The 14,656-nt window shown below is 38.6% G+C and overlaps 1 protein-coding gene across 1 annotated transcript in view; it reads left to right on the top strand.

Moving 5' to 3' along the window:
- snky (ubiquitin protein ligase sneaky) overlaps window positions 1-13,671 on the top strand; it is a 39,944-nt gene extending 26,273 nt beyond the window's left edge. Inside the window, exons 10-16 of the mRNA XM_072306556.1 lie at window positions 1,518-1,654; window positions 2,503-2,698; window positions 3,896-4,022; window positions 4,692-4,808; window positions 8,432-8,574; window positions 12,142-12,255; window positions 13,390-13,671. Of these exons, the coding sequence (XP_072162657.1) occupies window positions 1,518-1,654; window positions 2,503-2,698; window positions 3,896-4,022; window positions 4,692-4,808; window positions 8,432-8,574; window positions 12,142-12,255; window positions 13,390-13,671 (1,116 nt within the window). The remainder of the gene's footprint in view (window positions 1-1,517; window positions 1,655-2,502; window positions 2,699-3,895; window positions 4,023-4,691; window positions 4,809-8,431; window positions 8,575-12,141; window positions 12,256-13,389) is intronic.
- Window positions 13,672-14,656: the final 985 nt, after the last annotated feature.

Raw genomic sequence — 14,656 nt, 5'->3', positions numbered from 1 at the left:
ATGTCCGTGTTGCATATGCACGGTAGTGAAGGCGTTTTGACTCCGCAGCACTCGCCGCTTCACCCGCGGCGCGGCGCAATGCGGCTTTGGCGGGCAGTAGCACGAGGATCCAGAGTAATATGGCACCTCCAATTCTTCGTTTGTGCTACAAAGAAATTTCTTAGGCACGAATAGCTCGACAAATGCTGCACAGAACATCGCGATATCGAAACTGAGGCACAAAAGATACCATTGACCCGAGCTTCGGGGATGTTTTTGTAATGGAGACGAAGAATTGAAAGCGTCATGTCATTTTTGATCTTCGCAAAATAGCCTTGTTTTAGTTTTATGGGACACTATAACTGAAGGCTTCTTGCTTGTTTTCCTTTCATAAAGAAAAACAGTTTTCTTTCTTATTTTCTTCGCTACTCGTTTCTTCTGCTTCTAGAGTTTCCTTTCGTGCCTACGAGGTAAATTATTGCTCATTTTTATCGCGACAATGTCATTTTCCCGAAAAATGCGTTGATCATTTAAATGTACGAGTATTACGACGTTACCCTCATAAAATGCGGGCTGCGGTGAAACTTTTTACAAGCTGTACTTGTACTACTACGGCTGAAATTTGATCGAACTGGACCCAACTCTCTTCAAAGATTAGAAAAATATCATCGTGTTATCGATACACTCTGGCAAATTAGCTTCGTAACTTTATAAATAGCCGCAGTTGTGGTTTTCATCTACCGTTTTCCGTGATCATTGTTAACGAGCTTTCAACTACCAACTCAAGTGTGAAGCGTTGATCTATGGATCAAAAGGTAGCTAAAATTTTGCGTCGAGGAAAATAGGGCTGCTCTGCGTAATTACATAATAATGATGTCACGGATGCCGAGTGGGGATTGCGATACCTAGATCAGAAACATTTGCTTTGTGTCGCTTGGGGAACCAACCCCTTATTTCCTCGTCTGACGACAAACGATTAAACCTTCTCTTTAAAGTTGTACGATGATAATTATCAAGTATCAGATGTTTCCAAAACAATATCTAGAACTTTTCTCTTTTCTCAGGAGATCCTTGTACTAAACGAAAGGCAAAAAGCACCTACCTCATAATAGCAAGAACTGCGTTTATGCGCCTTTTCCTCCAAGTCTTTCAATGAGCCTGTTGCAAACTTTTGCCAGAGCAAAAATAAGAGTAGTTTCTATCAGTAAATTGATGGTGAAAGTGCAGAAGTGCGTGTCTCGGAAAACACGATTTTCCAGGACAGAAAAAAAAAACTGTCTACATTCCTCTTTACTGTTAGTAGAAGGGTAATAATTCTTGAGGTTAGCAAGAATAAGATGCTTTTTCAGACTCCATCAGCATTTTGAATAATTTCTCGAAATGTTAGAAAATACAGCAGAAATGCTGAGATTCGCGTTTTTGGCACTAAAAATTGACACTTCATCACGAGATCCATATTTTTGAAATTAGTGTTTTAAAAAACAATGTTGCCAATTTGCTGGATCCGCCAATGTTTTTCACCACTCTAATTTCGACAGGTTGAAGGGGTTCAAGATGCATACAGTGCAGCACAAGCTGTCCAACAAGAGTTTCAAGTCAAACAGAGAGTTGCAATGTTTTTCTTCAAACTGACGAACATAATTTTGGCCTTCTCTTTCCTTGCCGTGATCCTTCGGTGCGTCTTAATTTTTTTCAGCGTTGATACTTAAGTAATTTTCAATTTGTAATTGTGTGAAATGTTGCGAGGGAAAATATGTATTTTAAACTCGCATACGAAAAAAAAGGGAAAAAATGATGATTATAAACACCTCCTACTCAAGTTGTAATTTTCTGATAATTGCATGCATAATAATGAAGGTAGCTCTATCTTATTCCAGCATTGGCATCGCATCCATCACAGCTAAAGGGATTTTAAACTGACTTCAAAAAGGGCAAACTAATGAGTAGACACCTCAAATAAAAGATCAGAAATAGAGACTGATGCCCCCCCCCCTCCTAACCGCTCGATTTGATTCAAAATAACTCTTGTTTTCGCGGCAAATTTAAATGCAATCAATATTGAATAATAACGCTAATATCTTGGTTTGGAGTTACTATCAGCTATTTTCGAATCTTGTTCTACGTAAAATGTTGAAGAGGAAACATGTACCAGAATGCTTAAATCGGTACCTTATCTACTTTACTTTGCTAAGGAAGAACGCCGTATGCGCCCTCAGAAGTTGTCAAATCTACCCCGACAAATCACAAATTTCGGGGCAAATTTGTAAATATTTTTCTTCCGATTTCTTAGAGATTTTGTTGCGAATTCGATCGAGAGTGTCTGCAAATTCCAAAGAAAAATATTCATAACGTCCTTCAAAAATTAATACGATATTATCTGAGAGGCAATTTTGCAAGATTCGAGTGCTTAAACATGGTTTTTCCTTAACACGGGAGTACTCGTCCATTGGCGTAGGTTCTCGGTCCTTAACTGTATCCAATGCTTTACTAAGTGAGATTAAAGCTTTATTTATTCTTTGTCAGAGTATCTGCTTACATGACAAATTATTTGACCAGTATCGAATACGATAATGTGTACATCACCAGATACTTCCGCAAAATCGACGCAAGGAGACGTAGGCAAGGTCATCACACGTTGCTACCTTTAAAAAAACTTGAGCGGAAGAAATATATCGATTTGTACAACCTGAGAATCACTCCCAAGGAGAGGTGGACACTGGTAAGATTCTGAATCTATGATTACCTAATCCTGACCGTTCAATTTCGGTCTTATGGCGCTCTGTTTTTCAAGATTGAATCCGTTCTAAAATAATAAGCAGTGGCGACTCTTGACAGCTGGCGACAATGTTGCTCCTCCATTTAAATCCATTGAAAATATCGATTTGGGTGACGCAAGCTGCCGCGCCAAGAATCGATTGTTTTATATACATTTAAATGGAAGAAAAACAGTGTTACCATCTTTCAAGAATCGGTACCTCTAATGTGAAATGAAGGGGAAAAGGAAAAGACGAATAGAAATAGCTCATCATGTATCAAAAAAATGGTAAAATTACAGAGACCCCACGGCAGGGTTGGATTTGAAGAGGGGTCGAGGGGGCTGCACCACCTTGGTCGCACATTTCGAGGGGCAGCAAATTAAGAAGTTTGATTTCCGAAATTATCTCTTTTCTTCGCTCTCTTTCCGATTTACTGCACATTGGAAAAAAGCAAACAAGCAAAACAAGAAAAGTCACAATTGTTGTTAAATCGAGGGGCGGCAAATTGCTGCTGGTCCCCGGCGGAAAAATTAAAAATTCGATCCTACTTCACCGTATAGTTATTGTTTACGGAAAATTCAAAATTTTCTCTTTTCCAGAATGTGTATTTTCATCGAACAGACCCTTAAATGTAGGCACATGGAATAACAAATGAAGTTGATTTCTTGGGATGGTGTTTTAATTATTTTCAAAAATAAATTGCACGATTGAAACGCCGACACAACAATTGTTCCAAAAATAATTAAAACGAATTTCAGGTTTCAGTAAGGACTCAGAATTTGCAGAAATCATAGGTAGCAGAAGCCCCTGGTTATCACGAATAAAAATTATATTATTTGGTAAATATTAAATCTTTGCTCATTGTAAGTATTTTGATCTTAAAAAACAAGTTCAGCCTAATGAAGCACCAGAAGCCAATCCCATTAAACAATTTCGGATCTATAATAGAAGAACTTTCCTGAACTCGTATTTCGTAAGGTATCCTTCCCTCTTTATATTTTCACGTACTATTCCGTAAATGCGATAAAAGAAGCATAACTACTGATGGCTAACGTGGAACTGAGGTTCAATTTTTTTTTTTATCGAAAAGTTTAGAGATTATTATTATGGTTTGAATGTTTACAGTAATTTTTTTGCCCTAATTATGTCCTTCTTCGCAGTATGCCTCTTGGCTGAGAACGTTCCTGGAATTTTTGTTCGCTTCATCTATAATATTCATCGACTTTCTGTTTTATGAGGCATTGAAAATTGTCGAAAGTCAGTCTCGAATCGATTACGTCCAAGAAGGTAAGGTACCACATTTAGTATTTGGACTGAAAATCAGAATAATGAGGAGACTTAATTTCATTTTTGTATTTTCCTCCTCTCGCTGCATCTGCACCTCTCTCTCTTAGTGGCAACGCCGGATTTAGGGGGCTGATGCCCCAGGGCCCCCACCAAAAATATTTGTTTTTTTGTTACGATACTACGGCAAAAACTGCAAAAGGGTAGCGCACATAATATATAATATTTCATTCATTTAAGTATCACGTAGTATGGAAGGTCCCACGCTAAAATCCGACATTTGGACGTACAAAATCCACAAAATTTACATCGTTTCTTGAAATGCTTCTGAAAATGAGTCAACTTCCAAAAGTTTCCGGAGGAGGCCCCCCCAGGTGACCCCCCTTCATGGAGGGGGTATTCTGTACCCCTTACTTCTCGGTAAGTGGAGTCAGGGATGTGTGTCATTTTTCATGGGGGCAAAGTCCTCCTAGAAAATGATCTAGCTCCGCTTAGCGGTGGCCAAAGTGTGAAACCAAGTATCTCCACTGCGGTGTATCGAATTTTCCGGTCATATTTTATTTTTTACTCCAAATGCGCATCAAACTGTAGACCAAAAAATAAAATGCCCAAAAATTAATACTACCGATGAAATATACCACTGTACATTTTCCTCGTAATTGACTGTTTCAGGGCATCACTACTTATACTTAAATATTGAGGGAACAGGAATGATTGCGAGCTTGATCAGATCCGTAGTGAGAGGATTCAAAGTAAATAAGAAAATAAAAAAAGTGTTTTCTAATGAGGGTGAGTAAAAATTATGATTACCGACGTCAAACCGATTTAATGTGATTCAATGGACGCTATATTTTGTGTCGGAACGACATGCGATACATCGCATCGATTAGTTCCATTTTTTCAGTTACTTACTTGTTATTTTTTTGGAACTTTGAGATCGCAATTCTGTTGTCAGGAGACTAAAGCCAACATGACACTTACCAATTTTGACAAACAAATTCAACTTAATAAAGGCGTGGTTTTTTTAGAGGAAAAATATCGCGTTCGATACTGATATCAAAACTGCATTCGAATGCGATATTCTTTCTCTAAAAAAAACACGTCTATAGTAGGTTGAATTTATTTGTCAAAATTGGTAAGTGAATTCTTTAGTCTCTTGACAACAGAATTGCGATCTCAAAATTCGAGAAAAATGACAAGAAACTGAAAAAATTAAACCAATCGAAGCGATATATCGCATGTCGTTTTGACACAAAATATGGCGTCCATCGAATCACCTTAAGCATCTTGTGAAAGCTTGTTTGATAAGCGCCACGATACCCGATGCCTGCTTTCGTCACCCTCCTGAAATAAGGACGTAACCACACTCTGCGATGAACCCCTCCGTCCATGCACTTAAATGCTCTTTCGGGCTCATTCCAATGTGCAGTTACGCCCTTATGTCGGCCGGGCCACGATATGTCACGTCCAATGCAATGGACACATCGAAAATTTCTAGATTCAACGGACCACCTAACAAGGTGCGAGTTTAAGCATCATCATGCACAAGTCGAATGCAAATAGTCAAATCAGGCATTTTATCAAATGCCTAGGCCGGTAGTCAAATTTTTTTGACAGTTTACGGAATTTTGTAAATTTATGGCGAGGAGTTCACAGCACAGGGTTTCAATATATTGGGAAGAACAACTCTTCAAATCCTTGAACTCTCCTTGTTTCTTCCTTTTTACAAGTCATTAATTCGTTCATTTAAATGTTAAACTTTTTAAAATTCTATGTTTCGTGACGTGCTGAAAATTGCACGAGAAATGTGCATTCAGGGTCTTAAAATCGTTTAAATACTTTTGTATGCTGCATATTTTTGCAGAAATTCTTTCTTACACGAGCAACGAGTTATTTTGTCCAAAATGAGGGTGAAAAATCAACATTTCAATCTAAGTAAGAATTTTTGACTATTTGCCTTGGCATTTGATAAAATGCTTGATTTTACTATTTGCCTTCGACGTATATACCTTGAGGTGATTTTTCGTTCCGGTTCTGGTGATATAGGTGTTCAGACTATGAAAATTTCAAGTTTTTTATCCTCAGGCCGTTGTAGAAAGCCTGAACACCTGAATCACCAGAACCGGGGCGAAGAAAAAAAAAAGAGGGAAAAAAAAGAAGAAAATCATCACAAGGTATTTACATTTGAATCCGGTAAAATAGTCAAACCCTTCAATTATCATGTATGTTTCCTCATCAAAATTTCACGTTGAGCACGATTCCTGCGACCAAAATTACTGAAATCAACTCCTAAGATTTAACGTTTTTCGATGCGTAAATTCAAACCTCCCGCTTATGAAAAAAAAAAAAAAAAGTTTATCTGAGTCAAAGCGCGCACAATATTGCGATTTGACTCAAGAATAGACTTTTGTTTTCTCTTGTGAGAGGGGAATTCAACCAGGGGCGGACTGGTAGTCGAAAAGTTAGGAGGCGACCTAAATGTGGGGGCCCCTCCTGTCGTTCGGGGGCCCCTCTAAGAAGGTCCGGGGCCCTCCCCCGAATAATTTTGAAAATTTCACACTTTTTAAACGCAATTTTAAGCATTATTGGAGTAAAATTCACAGTTCTGAACTTCAAAATAACCCATTCTAGGATTCTTCGGGGGCCCCTTCATCACATAGCTCCAGGCGACCTTTCATGTCTCTTAGAGACAAATTTTCAAGGATTTTGGGGCCTTTTAGTGACAGAAAAGGATATGAAAATTACAACATTACGGGGGAAAAAACGATGACTCGAAAAAAATTCGCCGCGGGGCCCATTCGGGACCTCCGCGGCCAATTGTTAGGAGGCGATTGCCTCCCCCCATGGCCAGTCCGCCCCTGAATTCAACATTACCGTAAGCAGTGTGAATTAAAAACGTTAATATCTCAGTATGGGGTTGGTTTCAGTAATTTTCGCGGCGCGGATCGTGTTTTACGTAAAATTTTGGGGCTCAAAATACCCACGATTCTCATTTCTGCCTGAGAATAATATCGGACTCGGGATTAATATGCAATGGGAACACCCTTTTGTCAAGAGTGAGAATTGATAAGTACGTAGGTATTTTTTTGTGGAACTGTTTGATTTGCAAAACGTTTGAAACCGCGCTCATCGGCCTATTTGATTTTTTCAATGTTGATTATTTTTGCAGGCATAAACTTTAAAGTGACTCTTTTTCAAGGAGTTAAATTCCGAATTCTAAATTTTTCATCAAGGGTTGATTTTGAATGTTCCCAATATGCAATGTGTTTAGCGTTCTGCGTAAAATTTCAGTAGGTATGAGAACACTCCTTGGGGATCTTCCGTTCTTTTTCCATACCCATTACCTGGGTGGTTTCACAAAAACTGGAACAAAGCCGGATTAAGGGGGTGGCCACATGGACCGCGGTCTATGGTGGCAAAATGTAGGGGGCGGCAAATTTTGCGATCTTTTTGAATGTAGTTATCAAAAAAAAGAGAAGAAAAAATCGGATTCAGAAAATAAATTACAACCGAGAAAAGGCGACAATATCTCTCATTTCCAGAGAGTAAAAGTATAGTAGATTCTAATTTTGTCGTCTTTCGGTGTTTCAAGAGACAGCACCTTTAATAAGTCGAGTTAAGAGAGAAATCAAACACGCAATTTGACCTCAAGCGGAGCGGCGCAGAGAGCAATGATGACGAGGACTGAGATGAAAAGGAGAAGCCCTCGGCGCGGCGCGGCGGTCGGCATGAAACGCATAGCGCCTACAAAACTGCATGAATACTTCGCGCATTGCGTCAAACAGTGCGGTCAGCAGCGGTCGGCGTGAAACGCATAGCGCCTCGAAGACTGTAAGACTGTAGGAATACTTCACGCATTGCGCAAAACACAGTGCGGTCGGGGCAGCGGCGGGAGTTAAAATTATTAAACCACATTTATATGTATGTTTGTTCTTTTATAATTTTTTCGTTCGTTTGTTATAAATGGAAGGCCTTGTCTAAACAGGAATGGGCTTACAGAACTTAACATTCGCGTAAAGTTCCGTGAACTTTTGTTAGTGTCGACAGGGCTTTCACAAAAAATGTGCCCAAACACGAGTAAACACGTCTCATACACCCCTCCCCCACCGGCACGTTCACTTAACGAATGAGAAGAAGGCGGAAAAATACAGGCGGCCGGCAAGTAGATAAATCCGGGAAATTTGTTGAATTGACGTTGAATAGTTCTCCAATTAAAAAGTAAAGCACGGCAGGAGATCTGCATCGTCGCAAACCGAGATATGTGGTTCTTAAAGGAGTTTCCGTCAATATTCGTAATTGAATGTCACTGGTTTTGAAAAAATAGATGAGCATTTATCATAATTTTTGAAGACTTTTTTATAAAGAAATTTAGGATTTTCTTCACAAAAAAAAATTATTTTCTCTCCTAGCAGCATGCCTACCAAGACCACTGCAGCTAAATTGGTACTACTACTTCAAGATATACGGTGCTTTCTTTGGATTGATCACTCTGGCTGTTGTTAACTTGTATGCAAAACGGTTGTTCCGACTCATATCAGGTTATTACTACAGAAAAGTAAGTAAATATAAGAACGCAACAATCGGCTTTCATGACTAGCCTTGACTTTGCAGGGGACCCCTGATTCTCTATTAGGTAGTTCATTTAGCTTCTACCAGCTATCACTCATGCAGCTATGCCGCAACAATTTGCAATTCCCAATACGAGAATTACGAGAGCTTATGAGTGGACGATACTTGAAGATTGCATAGACGTGCTGAAGTGAAGGTGCATCATACCTTAAACTCCAGAAACAAAAATCTTGATGATATCCTTTCACAACTGGCGCAGGTTCGGTTCTATATACAAAACTTACTATGAAATATTTACGAGTTCAGAATATTACCTACATACCTGGGCATGTCATGTTCCCATCATTTGTGAGTTTCATTGTGAGGAAACCCTTACTTAGATGTTTGGATGTGGCACAATTATGTAGCTGGATGAATAAAAATACAGCGTATGTACTTCAAAAATACCCCAGATTCATAACTGTAAAACATTACCACAACACTTCAACACTGACAGGCATAGGCGGTTCTAGACATTCATGCTTGGGGGTGCCCAGAGGTGGAAAATGTCGGAGACCGGCCCCGAAGGGGACGGTCGCTCAGGGGAGGCCTAAGTTTCGGCCCTCAAGTTTTACCCCTTTCCTACCCTCCTTTCTCTTTCTCTCTCCTTCCTTTCTACTTAAATATCTATAAATTTAATGTAGAAAATTTTTAGCAAAACTTTCCATCAAAACTACAGTCTTACCATAAAAAAACAGTAGACTCTTTGTAAAACACGGCTATCAACATTAATTCTGTTTAAAACATTTTCAATTAATTGCTGGGATTTTTTCTCAGTGTGCGCGAATACAGAATCTTTAAACCCTGGTAAAAATTGGCGATAGGAGCTGCGTTTCAAAATACCATAGGGGTTCTTATAGGAGGCTAGAGAAGGCTATTGAAAATCATATAGCTGGCTGTAGAAAGCTGAGCACCTCATATAGCTGGGCTATACGAAGCTATAACAAAGTATACAGTCGGGCTATAGTTCCTATCGCCGGGCTTTACACATTCTCGCCATTGGCTATAAAAGGCTATAAGAAATTATGTAGAAATTCGTGTGCTTTGGAAATCATTAAGATTGATACGGAACTACCTTAATATTTACAAAACACTTTATATTTTCCTTTAAAACATATTTTTTTTTCATCAATTAAAATGAGATGGTCCATACAGAGTGTGCAAACATTTCAAAATCATGAGCTGAAAAACGCCGACTCCGCGAGATTAAATATTTGAGCCTAACACAAAGCGGAGCGGCGACGCATTGGTGCCTACAAACCTAACAGGGATACTTCACGCATAGCGCGGCGACGCACTGGCGCCTACAAACCTATCAGGGATACTTCACGCATTCCGCAATGCGTGAAGTATCCCTGTTAGGTTTGTAGGCGCCAATGCGCGTTTCGCGCTCTCTGCCCGCCCGCCGCGCCGCAGCGTGCCGAGGCGTCTGAAGCAACTATTTCACACCAGAGGTATTGCACAGTATCATAAGAAATTGGAGGCGCTCCAACATATTGAGAATGGCAGGCATCCTTCAAAAGTACGGAGCTTTCCTCGCAAAATAAATTAAGATACTACGGCGATAAAAGAGAGCGGTAGTTTAAAAACTAACTAACAATAAGTCTTAGTATCCGTATTTAGTAACGTTTAGCGTAAACTTTATCGTCCGGCTGTTACTTAATCGCCATCGGCTATAAAAGGCTATAAGAAATTGTACAACCGGCTACAGAAGCTATTGGAAATTTTACAGCCGGCCTTAGGTCAATGGTATTTTGGAACACAGATTTTACTGCCAATTTTTACCAGGGAAAGCAGTAATTTCACGGTTCCGATAACCGTACTTAATTTTTGCTTGGGGGTGCCCGGCACCCACTGGCACCCCCGTAGAACCGCCTATGCTGACAGGAAATTACTTTCTTTTCGATGAATAAGTACGAATCATCTAACCTAACATTGTTCACACTTCATAGCCGAATGGATTAACACTTCTCTCAGCGGGGGGAGGGACGCGACCAGATGTAAACAAACGTCACTGCATGCTATCTCTCTCTTACACATTGAGCCGCCCATAAAGAAATCGGTCTGCATAAATTCGGGTATATTTTTGCAAAAAATACCCACAAATTTGGTATCATTCTACTCAGAATGTATGCTGCTACGCGTATTCGGTCGGTTTTTTGCAAGAATTTCCAGGGTTAGTTAATTATTTGCTCTCAAAGACTCGCTCACGTTGCAGCGCGACGTGGTGGCGGTTTCTGTCCCTAAATCGGGCCATGGAGTTTTCATGAGCGGGAGGTTTGAATTCACGTGTCAAGAAACATCAAATATCATGGTTAGGATTAATTTCAGTAATTTTCGTCGCAAAAACCGTGTTCTGTGTGAAATTTTGGTCAAGAAGCATGTTACAGAATGCCTAACTTTGTACCTTGTCTAAAGGTCTATTCTGGTTATTTCCATTAAATAGTACCTACCTATCACTGTTTAAAAAATCATGTGACTTATGGTAGGAGGGTGAATTCAAAGAAGCGTCTAATCTGGTGTCCCGAGCTGTTTTAATCGTCATAATCTGAGAAACATGGGCAGATCAAATTTTTGCCTCATTTTCCACACTATTGTTGACTACATATACATGCTACTTTCCACTTTATTTGGACTGAAATAAAAATTCAGGTGAACTTTGAATGTGCAAATTGCCTACATTTGTCCCAAATTTGCGTGTCCCTTATGCCTGGTTCTTGACTTTAAATCAATGTTGCAGCATAACTAGAAGTGATTACTTGAGAAAACTTTCTCGGAGATGATAGGTAATGCTTTTGAATTTGAGAAAAAAAATAGGTCGATTTCTTTTTTGCTCCATTATTGTTTCCATTCACTCTGCCTCCTTTTAGGGAAGTCGAATGGCTCGTAATCATTCCATCGCAAAGAAAAAATCTCTGAACTCCGCGACTCAAAATTCCAAAATTGTCCAGGAAGGGACCCTCGAACCCCCCCCCCCCTTCATTTCATCATTACCTGCGTATCAATGGAACATGATAAAACTGCACCGTTTTTGAGAGCTAGAGAAACCAAAACGCCTTCAACTTGGTTACTATGCAACACGGACATCTGTTCTACCGTGCTGAGGAGGAATGCCATATGAACCTTTAGGCGTTGCCAAATTTCCTTTGATAAAACGCGAATTTCCTGGCAAATTTATGAATAATTTCCTTCCAATTTTTCAGATTTTACCTTTGGCAATTTTACCTAAAGATTCTGAAAATTTAAAGGAAAAATATTTATAACTTTCCTGAAAAATAAAAATTTTATCGAAGGAAATTTGGCAACTCTCGAATGCTCATACGGGGTTCTCCCTTAGCACGGCAGTATGGAGCACAAATGGATGCATAGAGGCTGTTGCCAAATTCAGCGATCCCCAACGGCCACCGGAGCAGAGTGCAATACATTAAAAAATGTAAAAAAGTTTAAAGAAAAGTTGAAAAACAACTTAATACCCGAAGACCTCACTCAATCTCTTTTCCTCGTTTTTTTGCAGAGAGAAAAGAGGAGAATCCTGTTCTTATACAATGAACTTCTGCGCAAGAGACGTGCGTTCTTCCGATACAGGCTGGCTAAAGTGAAGAAACTTGCTGCAGAAAATAAATTGATGGTAAGACCCTACATCTCCGACCATGATTAATGAATGTGAAAACTTGGGAAAATTAGCTTGGCCTCATTTTTCTATAATATTTTCTACGGCTGTTTTCATTCCAAAAGTTAACTCAAGAGGGACAAAATCCTCGAAAATTAGTGTCATAATTCTGCCACATGCCAACCCACAATTTCTCCTTGAATTTGCCTGGTTAGGACAGCGTCGATGTTGCAACATGCTTTGTCTTCTCAATACAACAATTCTGTTATGCTCAGGATTTTTTATCCTTTACTTACATGCAAATCTGCACAGGTACATTTAGGTACAATTCAGGCGCAAATCTGGGACAAAATATATTTTTATAAATCACTTAAAGGTTGTTGATCAAATGTAAGCTTTTTATTTCAACACTATTTTATTTAATGAAAATAAATAATTCTACCTATTACCGCCAGCACCTGGGATAGATACTTCCATTCTTGGACTTCGTCTTCATGTATCCTATTTCCCAACATTTTTATTCTTTCTCAAAAATACATGAATACAGGTATGCCCTTAGGGTATAGACTAATTGAAACTACATATGTGTGAATGTTGAACGAGTCCTGGCCATAGCCAAGGTTTACTTGTGTCAATGATTAAAAATTAAAAGGGACAAACTTGGCAAAAGCCATGAGTTAATAATAATATACATGATACTTTTTACTCTTTTGGAACGTACCTAGTTCAATTCTTGTGCTCTTTCGAAAAGTCTAATATACATGATTTCCATTAATTTTTGATCTGATAGAATTTCTCTATATGAAACAATTAGGTACTCAAATGCTTAATTTAATTCTTCCTCTTCCATATTTTCTGGTTTTTTTTCAATGTGTGGTAAAAGAGCTACCGAATATGCCTATGGATCTGTGATGACAGAGTCAAACGACTTGAAAGAATAACACACTTTAGGGAACTGATTTGTCTAAGAAATAAATACGTATATATTTACAATTTCTATACATTTTGTATTTCAATATTTGAAAAAATATAAACTTTAATATTTACTCAAAATAACAACATTAGGCATCCAATGAAACTATTTAAAAAAAAAACATTATAACTTAATTTCAACATTTTTCTAAAAACCAGGTGGATTGATTTTTGTTTCAGGAAGACTTTAATCTCATTATCATGCTTAGATTAAGATTTCCTAAGCTGTTTGGATGGCTTGCAGACTTTAAAATAGGGCAAAGGCATTGTTTGATATGCAATGAGGCAGAACATGAGGGTGCCTCGATATCCTGTGGTGATCCAATGTGCCAATACGTCTTCTGTGCTGAGTGCTGGGAAGATGTGCAGCACGTCTGTTACGGATGTGCACCAGTCAAAATAGAGGCTCATGAGGCGCACGATGCTCATTCCGAAGTTTTCAATCCTGAACTATCAGACTGACAGTCTGGTTAAAATTGCACGCATTCTTCTACAAATCGGAAAAGTCCATCTGCATTCAGTTAATAACTGAAAATGTTGTAAATTCTTTCAAACCATTGCCACACAGCTCATGATAAAAATATCTAGCTTTATTCTCTTAAGTTCTACAGCATAACTTAAAAGAGTTTCCAACTTAAAATGAATTCAACAGAAGGGGACAAGTTAGGATTAATTAAACTATTCATTCTCAGAAAAGAGGGTTTCACATTTTAAAATGAAACTAAATCTAAAATCATCTCTTACAAACTTAAGGATAAAATTTTTAGATTCAAGTTTGGATTCACACAACGTTTTTTAGGACCCACCTGTCTTGAAAATGCGGGGTAAGGGGTTTGTTCCTTTCTACTGAATTCAATCTCGACGTGTTTTCTGTAACTAGTTGTTGATAAATATAACAATTGTCATCAAGTGTGTCTATTAGTAATGATTTTGAGCTATATTTTGATTTTTAAACGGTCAAAAAATTGCGACATTTAAATTGGAACCCATAACACAAAAAAGTACGCAAATAAAGCACAAACACCATGGACAAAAATGAATTATGCAATCACATCATTTAGCAAGATGGAGGCAACAAACAGCAACAGATTTTCCTCCCGAAAGGTTTCCTACCAAATGCTTGGTAAAGGTGAAAAAAAATCAAGGAGTCTCTTCACTTTGAAAATTCCAAGTGCACTTTGATAACTACGAACTCTCTTAAATGCATGGCGATTTTGCAGATCGTAATGATGTGCAATTCTTGTCACATTTACAACTACTTTTCCTCAATATTCTAGTATACAGACCAATTTTTAGGGCACTTAGGATCAGCTTCACAGTGGCAAAACGCAAAAGAGAACCAGCTTTCATGGGAAAATGCTTATTGGTCAAACAATCAGAAAAAATTAGTTGGTGTGTCGAAAATTGTACAAATGATGAGTTTTTATAGCTAATCCATTGGTCTATG

The sequence above is a fragment of the Bemisia tabaci genome, chromosome 1 (genome assembly GCF_918797505.1).
Source record: "Bemisia tabaci chromosome 1, PGI_BMITA_v3".
NCBI lineage: Eukaryota > Metazoa > Arthropoda > Insecta > Hemiptera > Aleyrodidae > Bemisia > Bemisia tabaci.
Note: the sequence above shows the minus strand (reverse complement) of the source record. Positions and strands in the feature narration are given on the sequence as shown.